At 48.6% G+C, this 14,912-nt stretch overlaps 2 protein-coding genes across 3 annotated transcripts; both read right to left on the minus strand.

Moving 5' to 3' along the window:
• Positions 1-2,801: 2,801 nt before the first annotated feature.
• Positions 2,802-5,165, minus strand: MFSD5 (major facilitator superfamily domain containing 5). 2 transcript variants are annotated; one of them, XM_073213474.1, is made up of 3 exons: positions 4,982-5,165; positions 3,478-4,412; positions 2,802-3,393 (listed from the first exon to the last, which is right to left on the minus strand). In XM_073213474.1, the coding sequence occupies exons 2-3, from the start codon at positions 4,392-4,394 to the stop codon at positions 3,042-3,044; spliced, it is 1,269 nt and encodes a 422-aa protein (XP_073069575.1). In that variant the 5' UTR covers positions 4,395-4,412; positions 4,982-5,165; the 3' UTR covers positions 2,802-3,041. The 2 variants fall into 2 exon arrangements, with proteins under 2 accessions (XP_073069575.1, XP_017529010.1); XM_017673521.3 differs by having other exon boundaries at positions 2,802-4,412; positions 4,982-5,161.
• Positions 5,166-9,235: 4,070 nt separating this feature from the next.
• Positions 9,236-10,589, minus strand: LOC140843796 (uncharacterized). The gene is made up of 2 exons (XM_073214223.1): positions 9,775-10,589; positions 9,236-9,449 (listed from the first exon to the last, which is right to left on the minus strand). Exon 1 carries the CDS (start codon positions 10,587-10,589, stop codon positions 10,071-10,073), a length of 519 nt encoding a protein of 172 aa, XP_073070324.1. The 3' UTR covers positions 9,236-9,449; positions 9,775-10,070.
• Positions 10,590-14,912: the final 4,323 nt, after the last annotated feature.

The raw sequence follows: 14,912 nt of genomic DNA on the forward strand, positions 1-14,912 counted from the left end.
GGAACCTAGAGCAGCCAAAGGGTCATGGCAGTTAGCTGGAAACAGCCCCCTCCTCTCCCTGAGCAGGGGCTAAATTTCCAGGAAAAGGTCATCTTCCAGACCACAGACCCCAATACTGTCCTCATGCCCCAATCCGCCTGCCTTCTTGTCCACTGGCTTCTAGTTCCTTGGGATATCCCGTTTCTGCTCTCCTTAGGACCACTTAAAAGCTCCAAATTAAATAATTATGTATCCAGCTGGATGGAAAGTCAGGAAATCAGGAGCCTCTTAGTGAAAAATGGTGGTGTGTATCAAGTCTGACACCCAGCTGACCTTCCCACTTGAAGAAGAGGAAATGAGTTCAAGTGGAACACCCTACTCAGCTGCTCACATGCCTGCAAGTGGAAGGCCTCTCAGATAGCTGGATACTTCTACTGGGCCAGGACCAAGGATAAACACTACTGGGAATCACTCGACCACGGATGCATCAGAAAGTTCTGTACCCCACTACAGCCCCATCCATTCATTCTCATACCCGAATCTGGATAGGCTCAGCTGGGTTGAAAAAGTTAAAAAATGAAATATAAAAAAGCAAATGTTTATGTAGTGCTTATACTGTGGGCCAAGTACTGTTTTAAGCACTTAAATACAGTAATGCACTTAATCTTCACAGGAACCCTAAGGAGTAGAAACTATACCATCCCCATTTTACAGATGAGAAACTGAGGCACAAATTTAACTCAGGCAGTTGGCCTCTGGTTCCATGCCCTTAACCAGTTCCCTGTGCTGCCTCTCAGCAGGCATCATGAGCAGCGTTATGTAGGCAGACTCACCTGGTGAACCAATCCCTCATTTGACCCACAAGGGCAGCTATCTAAAAGTGGACCAGATGGCCAAGGTTGAAAGCTCTCACTCTTTGGCCTTCTCCTGGGACAGGTCTTGGAATGAAGGAGCAGGGCTTAGGAGAAAGGCAGGTAGGTGAAGGCCTAAGCAACAATGGACAGCCCATGTCAGAGAATAGGCACATGTCAGGCAGCCAGGGGCAAGGTTTAGCCTCAGATTTGCCAGTTACCCGCTACACACCCTTTCTTTAAGTGGATTTTCCTCTGGTAAAAAAATCTCATCAGCACATAGTAATACAATGCATGGCTTATAGTAGGGACTCAGTAAAAATGTTTAAGGCCAAATGGACAATATCTAAAATGCCTTTGAGCTCTTAACACCCTATAAGTCTGACAAGAAAGGACCCTTCCCACGCTGCTACCAGGCCCCTTTGAAGAAAGCTCAACAGGGACAAAGCTAAAGGAACTTCATTCATCTGTCTCCTATACTTCTCTATTTCCTTATCACTTGGAAATGTAGGGCCCCCTCTTGCTTCTATCAGTAAATAATTATTGTCATCCAAAACAACAAATCATTAACTAGGTTCTAGATTCCAGGCTAATAAGACTTCCCAAATGGGCAGCTCTTGAAAAGCCAAGTGTGAGCTAGTCTGTCTCCTCTCCAGATGTTTACTGAGCACACCATGGGCAAATACCCACTTGTGTGTACTTGTGCGTATATATGGGAGACAAAGGCAAATAAGACCTAATTCCCTCCTGTCTTTAAGATCACAGTATGGCAGAAGACAGAAAGTCTACAAATAACTATAAAATATATCTAGGCCCAGCTCAACAGGGCAGAAAGAGGAAATGGAATTTTGCAACAGATTCTGTCTTAGCTTCAAGTTGGGGGAAGGAAAGGTACCTGTTTTTCTGTACTTAACCTCAACTTCTATTCCTTGCAGCCTAGGTAGAGGAACATGTTTTTTTCTTCTCTGAGTAGGGTCCTGAGACGACCACCCATTCCTCCCCCTCTGTCTCACCCTACAGAAGCCCATCCATGCTACATTCCTCCAGCTGATGCTCTCTCTCCGCACACGCTGGAACTTGTAGATCTTGGAACATCTTGCATCCTTCTGTCTGGGAAGTAGTCTGAGACCCAAGGAAAGGTCGTCAGTTCCCTTCCAGAACAGGTTGGTCGCCCATGCCCACCTCAAGCACATTCCAGGACACACCCTTGAACCTGCCCTCCCTTCATCCCCACCCTTCTTAAAAGTTGGCTCTGCTTCCCCTGGGAAGTCCAGGTTTTGGTGGGAGGAGGGAAGGCAGATACAATCAGAGGTGAGGCAGGGAGGGGCCCACAAAACTGGTGTTCCCACTGGTACTGTTTCCTGCCCTATGGCTCCCTCACCCTTGCTCAGGCAGGGTGGGGAAGAGTCAGGTACAGACAAGATGTCTCAGTTCCTCAGCCATTCACTGCTCTTTGCTCCTGGCAGCACTTCACTAAGGTTTCACACAAGGATGACAAGACCTGGTGGGCCTAGGTGATGCTGGAAAAATGGTACATTTTAGCCACAGAGGCAGAAGGCAGGTAACATCATGGGCTGAGCTGCAAGCTTGTTTCTGCAAGAAGACCCCTGAATTTGCCCCAAGGGGTGTTCATAGAAGGAGTCCTAGTCCCTGGAATCTTTGCTCAAGTGGCTTAGCCATTCACCCCATACTCTCCAGAGATTGTCTCATCCTGGATGGGGAGCAAGAATTTTGCTTGGTGACTGGGGAGGGCACCTGTCCCCAGGGTAACAAGATAGGGAGGATCTAACCACCTCAGGCACTTCCACACATTTTTGCTGACAGGCAATTTCACAGCTGGTAGTTTTAGAGAGGCTAGAAGTATAAATACTCTGCTGATAGCCCCATTTCTATCCGCAAAAACTTCAGCTGCCCACTCTCCAGAAACTACTGAGGTGGGTACAGGTGAAAATGAGTAAATCAAATCAATGATCAATTACAAGTATTTATTTTTAAATGTAAAGGGGAAAGGGAGTAACACAGAGGCAACTTTTGGCATCTTCTTTCTAGGCCATTACCCCTGGATGTTTCCCAACCCAAAGCACTGGCAGGAGGGGCCTCAGCACAAGCTGAGGAGCCAGAGAGTCTTAAACTCAGTCACAGAAAGATCTGTACAACCCTGCAGAAGCAGGATTCAAGAGTCCGTCCCAGCCCCCCTGTGCTGAAACAGGGCTAGAGCTCAGGGGCATAAGGCTCCCCGGTGGGTGAGGGCACCCGCAGCTCAGCATCATGCCTCACTACAGTGAAGAGCCCCACCACCGCCAGCAGAGCCATCACCATGACAGCGAAGCAGACACTGAACATGTTCCGAGTGCCAGTTTTGTGATCACTGTCATGGAGGACCAGGAGCCCCAGGCAGGCCAACAAGTGCAGAGGCACCCGGAACCAGTTGAGTACACCACCTTGCTCTGTCTCAGGGATCACCTTTCTCCGTAGGAAGCTCATGCTGGGAAAGTAGAGCCCACAGGCCAATTCGATAAGTAGGAAGGCTATGAAGGATTCCACTGGACTCTCCTGGCCTGGGCTGGTGGAGAAAGTCAACATGAAGAGGGAGAAGACAACAATGAGGACAGCAAGGGAGAGCAGGTGCATGGGCTGAAGGTGGTACCTCTTGGAGGTAGCAATGCGGTATAGGGAAGAGCCGAGCAGACTGGCTGCCATGAAGCTGGAGAAGACGATGCCCAGTGGGGCCCCATGTGGGTCCAGAACAGGCGTCCAGAGGAAGACAAAGATGAAGATGACACTCTCGAACAGGGCCTGTATGGTGCCCAGCAGCAGCACGCGGCGGTCTGACAGGAGGCAACGCAGGCCCCCAGCACAGGTCCTCGAGAAGGCACGCTGCCGATCATAGTTCTCTCCCCAGTTATGAAGGGCCAAGGCCCCAGCCAGAGCCAAGAGAGGGATGGCAGTCACAAAGGGCGCTACAGGCCCCAGGCCCATCCAGCAGGCCACAGCCTCAGCTGCCACACCTGCCACTACAGCCAGCACATGGTTCCAGAAGGCAGCTCGGGCAAAGGTAGCTGGGATCCACTCAGCAGGGAAGTCATGCCGCTCTACATGCTCATGGATGTACCAGGCCTCGAAGGCCGAGAAGAGCAGGGCCGTGGACAGCCCACCAAGTGCTCGGCCCACCAGCAGCACAAAGTAGTCCCGAGAGAGTTTGGTTAAGCAGCATAAAGAATAAGTGAGGGAGAAGAGGACACAAGACTTCTTGCGACCCAGCCAATCCACGAGGGAGGAGGCCACCAGACCAAAAAGGACTGTGGAGGCAAGGCCACATACATAGAGGATGGCAATTTGACCCTCCAGGAAGTAGTAATGCTGATAGAGTTTATAGAGGTAGGGGGCCTGGAGCCAGTCAGCTGCCAGGGCCAGGAAATAGACCTGATAGAAGTCCAACTGAAAACGAAGGAAGGAGGGATTGCTGCAGGCCCTTCCAGGGGGCTTGGCCTGGCATCTTGACAGCTCCAATCCCAGGCAGGAGGCCAAGAGGACCACCAAGGCAAGGTAGGCAATCACCAGCATGGCGGGCCCCCGGACGACCTGTGGAGAGAAGGGGGATCAAAGTCACATCCATTGCCGGGGTAGCACTGTCAAGAGGCTGGGTGTCTAAGCAGAAAGCAACTCCACCCAACCCCCCTGCCAACTGCACTTCCCCTCAGCTCCACTCCCCCAGAGCTCAGACCGGAGGGACCAGTTGGGTGGGTCGGAGGAGTGGCCGCCTGGGCGGTCTCCTACGACACTCTGAGTAGGGAGGGGCAAGAGGCAAGGGGAGAAGACTGAGCATTCGCCCCACCCTTGCCTCGCAAAGCAAAGAGGGAGTCCCTTCAATAATCCCAACCCTGCAAATTAAGGGGCTGCTGCCTTCCTCCACGACAGCTTCTGCATACTTCATTACTTCCCACCCTCCCTGGGAAGCCCATTTTTGCCCTCAAGGTCTCAACATCTGTCCTAGGCATCCCGCCTACCCGCGCGGGCCTCTCGAAGGGTCATGCGCTTGCTATCAGATTCTCCCTCCTCCAGGTCACGGACACCCCCCTGCGCCCCCTAGTCCCCGCTCAGTGCCTCAGCGCCGCCACACCGGTTCGCACCTCGCCGGGAGCCCATCTCACCTGCCCCGGTCTGCGGGGACGCCCCGGACGCGTCCGGCTCCAGGCCGCCCGGCCGCCCTGTCTGCTCTGCCTCCAGCTCCGGCTCCGGCTCCGGTTCTGTTTCCAGCAGCGCGCCCGCCCCTCACAGCCTGCTTCCGGGAGCCGGGTAGGCCTCTGGTCGCCGCCATGATGGCCCCATCACGTGACGAGGGCGCGGCACTCAAGCCCCGCCCCTGACCCATCCTCTTGCCCTCACCCGGGCGCCCAACTCCGGACGTCGGCGTGAGCAAGACGAGAGGGGGTGGCTGGTGAAGTTCGCAGCCCGACCTCGCGCGCTGCCCTCCGGTGACACCCGTTCTTTCGACTTCCGGGTACTTGCGGGGCCACCCTGAAATCAAGACCCATTTTCTTTCTCTTCCTTCGTGCCATGGGTAGAGAGCAAGGCTGTGCCCGGGAAAATGCCCACAGTCCCGCAGAGCCGGGGACTGGAGTTTCCTGAGGAACGCCGCTGCCGTAACCCGTGACGGGCTCTCGGGTTTCCCTCCCCTCCGCTGTAGTGCCCTTCAGGCCAGACGTCAGTATGGCCCAGACACCTGAGGGAGGCAGTGTGGTGTAAAGGACTTGGACTCCGGCTTGCAGACAAATGCTCCAATCCCATCCTTGTTTCTTACCAGTTGTGTGCCCTCAGGCAAGCCACAGAACTTCTCAGTGTCCCAATTTCTTTGCCAGCAATCAAAGAAAAGCAGTGCACAAATAAAAAAGGCTAAAGTTCAGCGGCAGCATAGGGTTAAAATTCAGTCCTGGAGCTGAACGGCCCACAGCTGTTTTGCCGTTAAAAGGTTTTTTAACCTCTCTTCAGCCTTAGTATTATCTCCTCGAAACCCTCCAATGGCTTCCCATCACTTCCTGTCTTGCTAAGCTTAAAAGCCAAAATCTTTATATTTGTCTACAAAACCATCTCTCCTCTGTTCCCCTGCTAGTCTCTGACCTCATTGCCTACCATCCTTCCTACCGCTTGTACACTGGCTACCACCAGGGCCTTTGCACACTGTGCCCTGTGAGGCTCTGGTTCTTCTCCCAGATACCCACATGGTTCCCTCCCTCAGCTCCTCCAATTCTGTTCAAATGTTACCTTATCAGAGAGCCCTTTCTTGACCATCTGTTTAAAATAGCAACATCAGCACCTCCAACAGTAATCTACCTGCTTTCCTTCCAACTCTCTATTCTCCTTTGCTGCATTCTCTCCATAGCACTGAACACCATCTGGCACACTGTATATTTTACTTGTTTACTGTCTCTTCCTTACAGATTTTTATCTGTTTTGTTCACTTGTATTCCCAGTACTTAAGACAGTTACTTGGTACATAAAAAAATTCAATAAATATCTGAATGAATAAATTAATCCATGTAGATTACTCTAAAAAGGGCTGGTCCATAGTAGCTGGTAACATTTATCAAACAGTTGTTATAAACTTAAACTCTGTTTTAAGAAGTCCTGGGCCAACCACTACAGATAAATTATTTAACTATCACAACAACCCATAAGGTAGGTACCATATTTATCCTTTAGAATTGAAAAGGTGAGGTAACATACTCAGAGTCACATGGTAAGAGGTAGAGTCAGAACCAGGACCCAGATCTTTCCAATTCCACGCTCATATAATTTCTGAGAAGGTTAAATGAGTACCCACTTACACTGGGGATTAGTTAAGTGTTGGCTTTCTTTATATTAAATTTGAAGGTAGAAGGTGGGAGAATCTAGGATTACATCTCAAGAAATACTTTCGTGTGATAAAGTAAACAACTGAGATTTATATCCTACAAATTCCAAAGCACCTTTATCCCTAACAGGCAAACTCCTAGAGAGTATAAAGGTGTAGTGGTTCCCATGCATTCATCTAGAAACATGAAGACCCACAGATCATGATTTCTCCAAGGTCATTCAGTGAGTGAGGGCATGGGGAACCCAAATGCCCTCCATCCCAGTCCTGGACTAAAGCCCCCTTAACTGATGATACCCAGTCTCTCAATTCTTAGTGGTCTTTTCTTTGGGAGTGGAGGTCATCCTAAATGAAGATGGAGAGGGACAGGATACTCTTATACTCTTTGCCTTCTGTTTTCCAAGACTCAGTTTTCCTTTTTTATAATGGCCTAAAAAAACCCTTTATTTCTATTCAAATTTTTCTTCCATTATTGAGTTGCATTTTTCTAGGAAGCACCTGACAGATATAAAGCAGGATTATGTTGTTTCAGATTATTTTTGTTCATTGTGGGACCTAATCAAAGTATGTTTACTCCTTTAGGTTCCCCTCACCCCTCAGAGTTGTGAAGTACAGGTGGGAACCTAAACATGGGAAATGTGCCAGCAGAGGACAGGGTGGAGGGGATAAGAAGCAGCCTGTGATGCAAATCATCTCTAGGATGCACTTCTAGCAGAGGTCAAGGAGGGCTGGGGTCTGTGTATGGGGAATCACAGGGTAAGACCTGGCTTTCAGGGCTGATGGGGAGGATGCTCTGGGAGTTACTAAGAAACATGCTTGCCAGAGGAGCATCATTTAAAACCTTTATTATGAATATATTCAAGCATACATAAAGGTAAGGGCATAGTTCTATGAACGCCTATATATTTAATTCAACAATATTGATTTTGTCACTTTGTTCTATTTTTTCTTTCTGTGTTTTTTTACTTGCCCAAATACTTAAAATTAAATATGTCATGTAACTCCACACTTCAGTATGATCTCTAGGAAATAAGGACATTTTCTTGCATAATGGCAAAGCCATTTTTATGTCAAACAAAATCGACACTAAATCCTTGGCATCATAAATATCCAGTACATAATTAAATGTCTCCAACTGTCGAAAAAATGTCTTTTTATAATTGAGTTGTCCAAAGCAGGAACCAAACAAGGTTCATGTGATAGAATACTTATATTTTTATGTCTCCTCTTACTTTTTACCCCCTGCCATTGACTAGAAGAAAGTGGGTCAGATTTTCCTTTAGAATGTCCCACATTCTGGATGTATCTTCTTAATTCCTCATCATGTTGTTTAGTTTGTTCCTTCATCCCCACTATTTCCTGTTAAATGGCGGGAGTCCTTTGTAAGTGGTCCCAAGTGCTTTAGACTACATCACATCAGGAAATAAACAGTGTGCTTGTGCCCCTTTTAGTGATGCTAAGATTCACCAGTGGGGTCAGGTGGTGACAGTTCGAGCCCTCCATTGTAAAGTTCTCTATCAACCATCATCCTTGGTTTCATGCATTGAAGATTCTTGCTTGGATCAATTATTTCCTTAGGGATTGTAAAATGATTTTTCTAATTCCATATTTCTTCCACAGTAGCTGGAATTCTGTAAATAAGTTTTCACCACTTGGAGCTGTTTGGCTATGCTGAAATATAGTTTATACAGGACAAGCAGCATAAATGCTTAATTCTTTTTCTTTTAAGTTGCCAATTTTCAGAGTAAAAAGTTGGGAGAAGCATCATTTTTGAGTTTTATAAAGGTTTGCACTTAGAGCTGAGTAAGCCATGGATGGCCTGGATACTAGGTGGGGAAAGGTGGGACTATTCTGGTAGCTGTGGTACTCCAAGGCACAGAGGGTGTGTGGGACAGACACAGTGGAGGACTCAGTGCCCTGGCCCTTGGACAGCAATGAGATGGGCATGACCAGGCCTGGTGTGTCGGTAGTGAAGGACCCAGGGAGAGAGAGAAAAAACCACATCTGGAGAGGCAGAACAATAGGAATTGAAAAAACAGCAAGACAGCAAGAGAGACAAAGAAAGGAAAATAGAAACGGGGGAGACTGAGGATGAAATGTGCTCAGAAGCAGAATAGGACTCAAAAGCAGAGAGAGATGAGGTAGATCAAAAGACTAAGAAAGAAAATAGCCATGAAGACATGAATTGAGACAGGGAAGGGGGAGAAGAAAAAGACATATATATTAAGTAGATTTTAAAATAGATGGGTAAATAGTGGGAGGGAGGAACAGATGGATAGAGAGTGGGGAAAACAAATGTAAAGACACAAGTTAGGTGAAGGCAGAATGTCCCAGTGATAGAAAGAAGGAAACAGAAATGGAAAGAGTGATGTAGAAAGATGGTAGGATAACAGAGATGGAAAGGAAGGAACCAAAGGGTCCCAGAGAAGGAGACAGAAGATTGAAACAGACTAGTGTTAGAGAACATGAGAAATGAGAAGAGGCCCTTAGGGATCCCAACTTAGGATCCAGTTCCAGACAGATACCCAGGTCTCTTCCTATTTCCTCTTGGTGGCTTCTCCAACCCCCTAGTTCTACCCCCAGTGGCCGGGGACTTACGACTAGCTGTACGTGGAGTCTGAGTCGAGGAATCCCAGCTTCCCTCTCCTCTATGCCAGATGAGCATGGATTTAACAGATGGGATTGTTGCTGGAAGATTGAGGTCAGGAGGCTGGGCAAGCACATGCAGATTTGAAAGACAAGATATCCAGGTAGAAAGCACCAGGTTCCTAGAAGCAAAAGACCATGAAGAATGTCATGATATCCAAGGGGAGGGAGGAGGAGCCAGGAACCCCTCTGCTCAGCCTCCTCTTCTGGTCCAAGAGCCACTGACCTTCTTTGCCTAACTCAAGGTGAGAGGTATGGGGCCCAGAGACTCTTGGGTCAGTCAGAGATTTGACTGGAGGTCCAAGAGGCAAGAAGTGGCCCTGGGACAAAGGATCCCCTACCGTCTCTAGAGGAAGAATCCATCTTATCCACAAGGGCTGTGAAGATGAGCCAAGAAGAGTCTCCAGTGGAGGCTGACTAGAGTGGGGAAACGGCCACCTTGCTCACCTTCCAGGCCATGGAGCAGGCACTGAGAAGAACATCTTCAATTTCAGGAGTTGCAGTAGAGGAGGTTCTGGAACCAGCAGGAGCATGCCCAGGGACTAACTTCAAAGCAGATGCCCTGTCTCACCCCTAGGACTGAGGGGGATGCCAGGGGCTCTGTGCAGCCTCCTGCCTTTACCTGCCTGGCTGTGGGGTCCAGCTGATCCTCTCCTTGCTCCAGAGCTTCTGCCTTCTGCCTGAGGAAGCAGCTTGCAGAAGTGCTCTGGGAGACTGGCAATCTCTCGGGGGCAGTGGCCCAACTAGACTATGAGACAGTGTCCCTGAGAGTTGCGTTGTCCCCGGGAGCAACAGCTGCAGTGGCCAGTGGAGCCTAGAGGCCCCCAGCCATCCCCTCGGCCAAAGCCACAGCCGTCACTGCAGCCCAAGTAGGAGCTTGGGCAGGTGGCTTGGCCCACAGAACAAGGGCAAGTGGGGCAAGATGAGGAGGGGCAGCAGATCAGGTGTGGACCAGAGCATGGGACACAGGAGGTGTGGGGGCCAGTCAAGGGAGGACGGGCAGGGCAGGGAGGGCAGGAGCAGGTGGTGCAAGGTAGGCCAGGGAGGCTGGGACAGGAGGGGCAGGTAGCTGGGTAGGAGGGAGAGACAGCGCAGGAGCAGCAGGGAGGGAGGCAGCCAGGGCAGTGGCAGACACAGGCAGAGGGAACACAGGACAGACAAGGAGCAGCAGCTGGTGGACTATGCCCAGAGGGTGTAGGGAGTTGTTGGAGGGTGGCCTTCTTGTTCCGAGGCCCCAAGCGTAGGCCCAGAGAGAAGTCCATTCAGTTTCAGGATTGGCCAGTTGTGGGGGAGGATGAAGGGGAGTGCATGGGTGGAGTAGGAGGGATGGACTATTGGGGGCAGGATTAAACCTAAGACATGCTGAGCCTTCTGATCCTGCAGGGAGTTCAAACCGCCCCTTCCAGGCCTGCCTAGTAATGCTCTCCTGACACCCTACCCACCCTTGAAACCCTTCAGCTATACCAGACCAGAACACATTCTTCAAATATGATGTGCACTTTCATGCCTCCAGTCCTCTGTTCACACTGTTTCTTCTGCTCAGAGTGCCTTTTTTCTTTTCTCCACCTGGCAAACTCCTATCATCTCTGAAGTCTTCCCATTTATTCAATCAAAAAGTTTTTCTTGAGCCCAAGACACCTGCCACCTGCCTCAGTAAGGACCCATCTATCACTCTCTAGCTCTAACAGCCAGAAGGGCTGCTCCCGGCTCCCAAACAGTCACCAGGGGACTCAGGAAAACAGCAGTAAAAACGCTCTGAGAAGCTGAGCCAGGGATGTTGGTGGGAGCTGGCAGCAGAGAGAGAGGATGCCTATGTTCTGGGGATTTCCAGACAGGGCAAGTCCCAGGCATGAGTGTGGGGGTGCCTGGCTGTCTCTGAGAGACTGACAACAGCACAAATAATTATTATTTGAGGGCCTGTCATGCGTGAGGCACTAGCCATGATAGTGAACAACACAGCTAAGTTTCCTTTCTCATAGAACTCCTATAAAAGTGAGGGATGGGGCTGGGTGGAGACCACCCACCAAAAATGAAATAAGTAAACAAATACATTAGTTTATTTTAGAGGATGAGAATAGCTATGAAAAAAAACAAAACAGGGTGAGGTGATGTGATAAAGGTGACTCAGAGAGGTGGATTCAGCCCCCAGTCAGGTGTGACAGCCCTGAAGAGTTTGGGGGGAGATAGAGTCTGCTCATTCTGGCAGACTAGGGGAGAGGAGCCTGAGGATGAATAGAATCCAGATGGCTGGGCTATGGAAAAAATAAAGCTGAGAAGGGGGTAAGGAGTGCTGGAAGTTGCAGTCTAAAATTCAGTGGTCAGGGAAAATATCACTAAGAAGTGACATTTTGGCAAAGACCTGAAGGAAGTGAGGGAAAGAGCCATGGAGATACATGGTGGAAGAACATTCCAGAGAGGAGGAACAGCAAACACAGAAAGCGAAGAGGGTACTCATAAGTGCACAGGTGGAGAGCAAGGCAGAGGCCCCATCACAGGGCCTTGGGAAGCACACCACGGACTTGGGTTGTAGTCCTGTCAAAGGGAAAATCACAGAGGGTTTTAGACAAAAAAGTGTTTGGGTCTTCTTGGGCCTATGCCTACCCCTGGTTAGAATGTTCTGCTTTCTGTGTAATTGGCACAACCCTTTTGGAAAACAGTTTGGTATTATCTGATAAAATTGAGATTGGCTGTATGCACACTTTGAGTTTTATAGCCTACAAAAACTCTTGCATGTATGTACTGGGAAATACACAAGAATGTTCTTAGCAGCACTGTTCATGATAGGCATACTGAGAACAACTCAAATATCTTCCAACAGCAGAATAAAAAATTAGTGGTATATTTGTGCAACTGAATACCATGTAGCAATAAAAAAGACAGTTCTGTGCCACAATTTGGATGTCTTTCCCAAGCAAGAAGTTGAATAAAATATGTAGGACACAATTCAGCCATAAGAAGAAAACAAGTCTATCATTTGCAACATGTATGGAACCAGAGGGTATTATGTTCAGTGAAATAAGCCAGGTGGGGTAAGACAAGTACCAAATGATTTCACTCATATGTGGAGTATAAGAACAAAGAAAAAACTGAAGGAACAAAACAGCAGCAGAAACACAGAACCCAAGAATGGACTAACAGTTACCAAAGAGAAAGGGACTGGAGAGGATGGGTGGGAAGGGATGGATGGTGGGGGGGGAAGAAGGGGCATTTTTATGATTAGCATGTATAATGTGGTAGGGGGCACAGGGAGGGCTGTGCAACACAGAGAAGACAAGTAGTGATTCTACAGCATCTTACTACGCTGATGGACAATGACTGTAATGGGGTTTGTGGGGGGGACTGGGTGATGGGAGGAGTCTAGTAAACATAATATTCCTCATGTAATTGTAGATTAATTATACCAAAAAATAATAATAATAATAAGTAGGACACAAAGGAGTAATGCAGTATCGCTATTTACATAAACCTCAAAAACAAGCAAAATTAAGCAATATTGTTTAGGGATGCATACATCTGTACTAAACCTATAAAGAAAGACAAGGAAATAATTATTACAGAAGTTGGGATGGTACTTACTTCTTAGGAAAGGGAGGGAATTATGGAAGGAGTTCATGGGAACTTCTGGAGTGCAGAAAATACTCAATTTCTTGACCTAGATGGCAGCTAAATAGGTATTCACTTTATTCCAGTTTATTCTGTACACTGTTCATAATATATGGGTTTTCTCAGTACAAAAAGAAGAAAATAAAAGTACCACTTTTTTTCTCTGCTCCATGCCACCCATTCAGATCGTTATGCTGAGGAAATACTTCCTGGTCCAGATATCTACTGCTCCCACCAGACCTCCAGGAAAGCAACGTTCCCCATATTGCTGGCACCTGGCATGTAGCAGATGCTCGATTAATGTTTGATGAATTGGATTGAATTGAATTTCTTTCATGCCATGGAAAGGTGGGCAGCTGCAGAAGAGGGAAAAGGCTGTTGTGGTGAAGAGAGCTCAGGACCACCAAGGTCTGGGTTCCCATCTTAGCTCTACCACTTCCTAGCTGTGTGATATTGGGTAAGCTGCTTAACCTCTCTGGTTCTCAGCTCCTTTTTCTGTAAAATGGGGATGATGACTGCTACCTCCCTGGACTGCTGCCTGGATTAGGTGAGTAATATACACACCTAGCACAATGCCTAGAACATAGTGGTTGCTCAAAAAAGGATAGCTTCCTGACACTCTTCCCTAAGCCCCACATCTTTTCTTCAAATGAGCTCATTAGAAGGGGCAGCTGGACATCAAAGACAGTTCCAGAGAGTGGGCCCATGTCCTCAGGCCCTTGGGGCTAAGGTGAAGATGTAATCTGGTGGAGAGCTGGCAGACAGGGAGATCCAGCTGAAGTTAAACAGATCTCAGGCAGTTGGTGGGAGTTGGCAGAGGCAGGACACCAGGGTTCTGGGAGTTTCCATCCAGGGGAAGTCCCAGGAGTGGGTGTGGGGATGCTAGGCTGGCCCTGTCCAACCCCCTGGTTCTTGAGGATGCTGGCACAGGGAGGAAAGTGGGTCACAGCAGGGCTGAAACTTAACCCCATTGGTCCCATGACCTTTGCTAGCTCTGGAGGAGGCAGAGCCACAAAGAAACCTCCTCTCTCCTCCAAAGGGTCCTCAATTCCTTTTCTTCAGAAAGGAAGAACCTTGAAACCTTGATGTCTGGGCAGGAGGAACTGGAAGCCCTCCAGAGGACAGAAGAGAGATATCCTCCTTACTCTTGGACTGAAGTTCTGTACAAAACAGACTGCTACACCTACCTACATGATGCCGATCAAACACCCTGGAGCACTCACCTCACATGCTCTCCAGGCCACTGTGGAGGCAGTGCTCCTAGTTCCAGGGAGTGGGACAGGTCAGGGCTGGATCAGATTTGGGGAGGGTGTGTGATGGAGCAGCTCAGAGAAGACTTTTCTATCTGGGGAGGCTCTAGCTGGGCAAATGCAGGAGCCTTTCACTCTGGGGGATTTGCCAACAATGTGGGGCCTTGTTTTCTGTCTATAATCTCAAGTCTAAGTCTATGGATTCCCCTTCCCATCAGTGCCTCTGTTTCCTTTTTTGGAGAAATAAGTGAAGGAATGGATTGAATCATTCCAGGGCAGGGTTACAAGGTATTCCAGGATCCTGCTTTGATCATCAGGAAGTGCTTGCCATCCCTCTCTTGTGGCGTATCAAATTCCAGATGGGGAGCAGGAATGGAAGGACCCTCTTCTTTCTGGGAGAGGGGAATTGCTGGGAGCCCTGATTGCAGGGCCTTTGCACATATTCTTCTGCTGCCCTCCCTTCTCTCCACTCTCCCCTCAGTTTTTCCCAGAAGCCTTTCCTGTTTTCCTGGGCCAAGGGAAAAATCCTACTATCCATTCTCATAGGACCTTATGCCTATGCATGCTGGTTATCACTTGCAATTTTGTGATTATTTTGTTAACCTCCAACTCCTCCATCAGACTGTGACCCTGCAGGGGCAGGACCTTACCTGGACATTCCCAGGGCCTAGCACAGTGTTTGGCACACAGTGGATGCTTAATAAGATTTGATGAATTAATGAATGGTGCATG

This window comes from Manis javanica, chromosome 10 (genome assembly GCF_040802235.1).
Source record: "Manis javanica isolate MJ-LG chromosome 10, MJ_LKY, whole genome shotgun sequence".
Lineage (NCBI taxonomy): Eukaryota > Metazoa > Chordata > Mammalia > Pholidota > Manidae > Manis > Manis javanica.

What these genes read in the sequence shown, in the direction of transcription:
- MFSD5 (XM_017673521.3), bottom strand. Translation starts at nt 4,394, where the DNA reads ATGCTGGTGATTGCCTACCTTGCCTTGGTGGTCCTCTTGGCCTCCTGC.
- LOC140843796 (XM_073214223.1), bottom strand. Translation starts at nt 10,589, where the DNA reads ATGGACTTCTCTCTGGGCCTACGCTTGGGGCCTCGGAACAAGAAGGCC.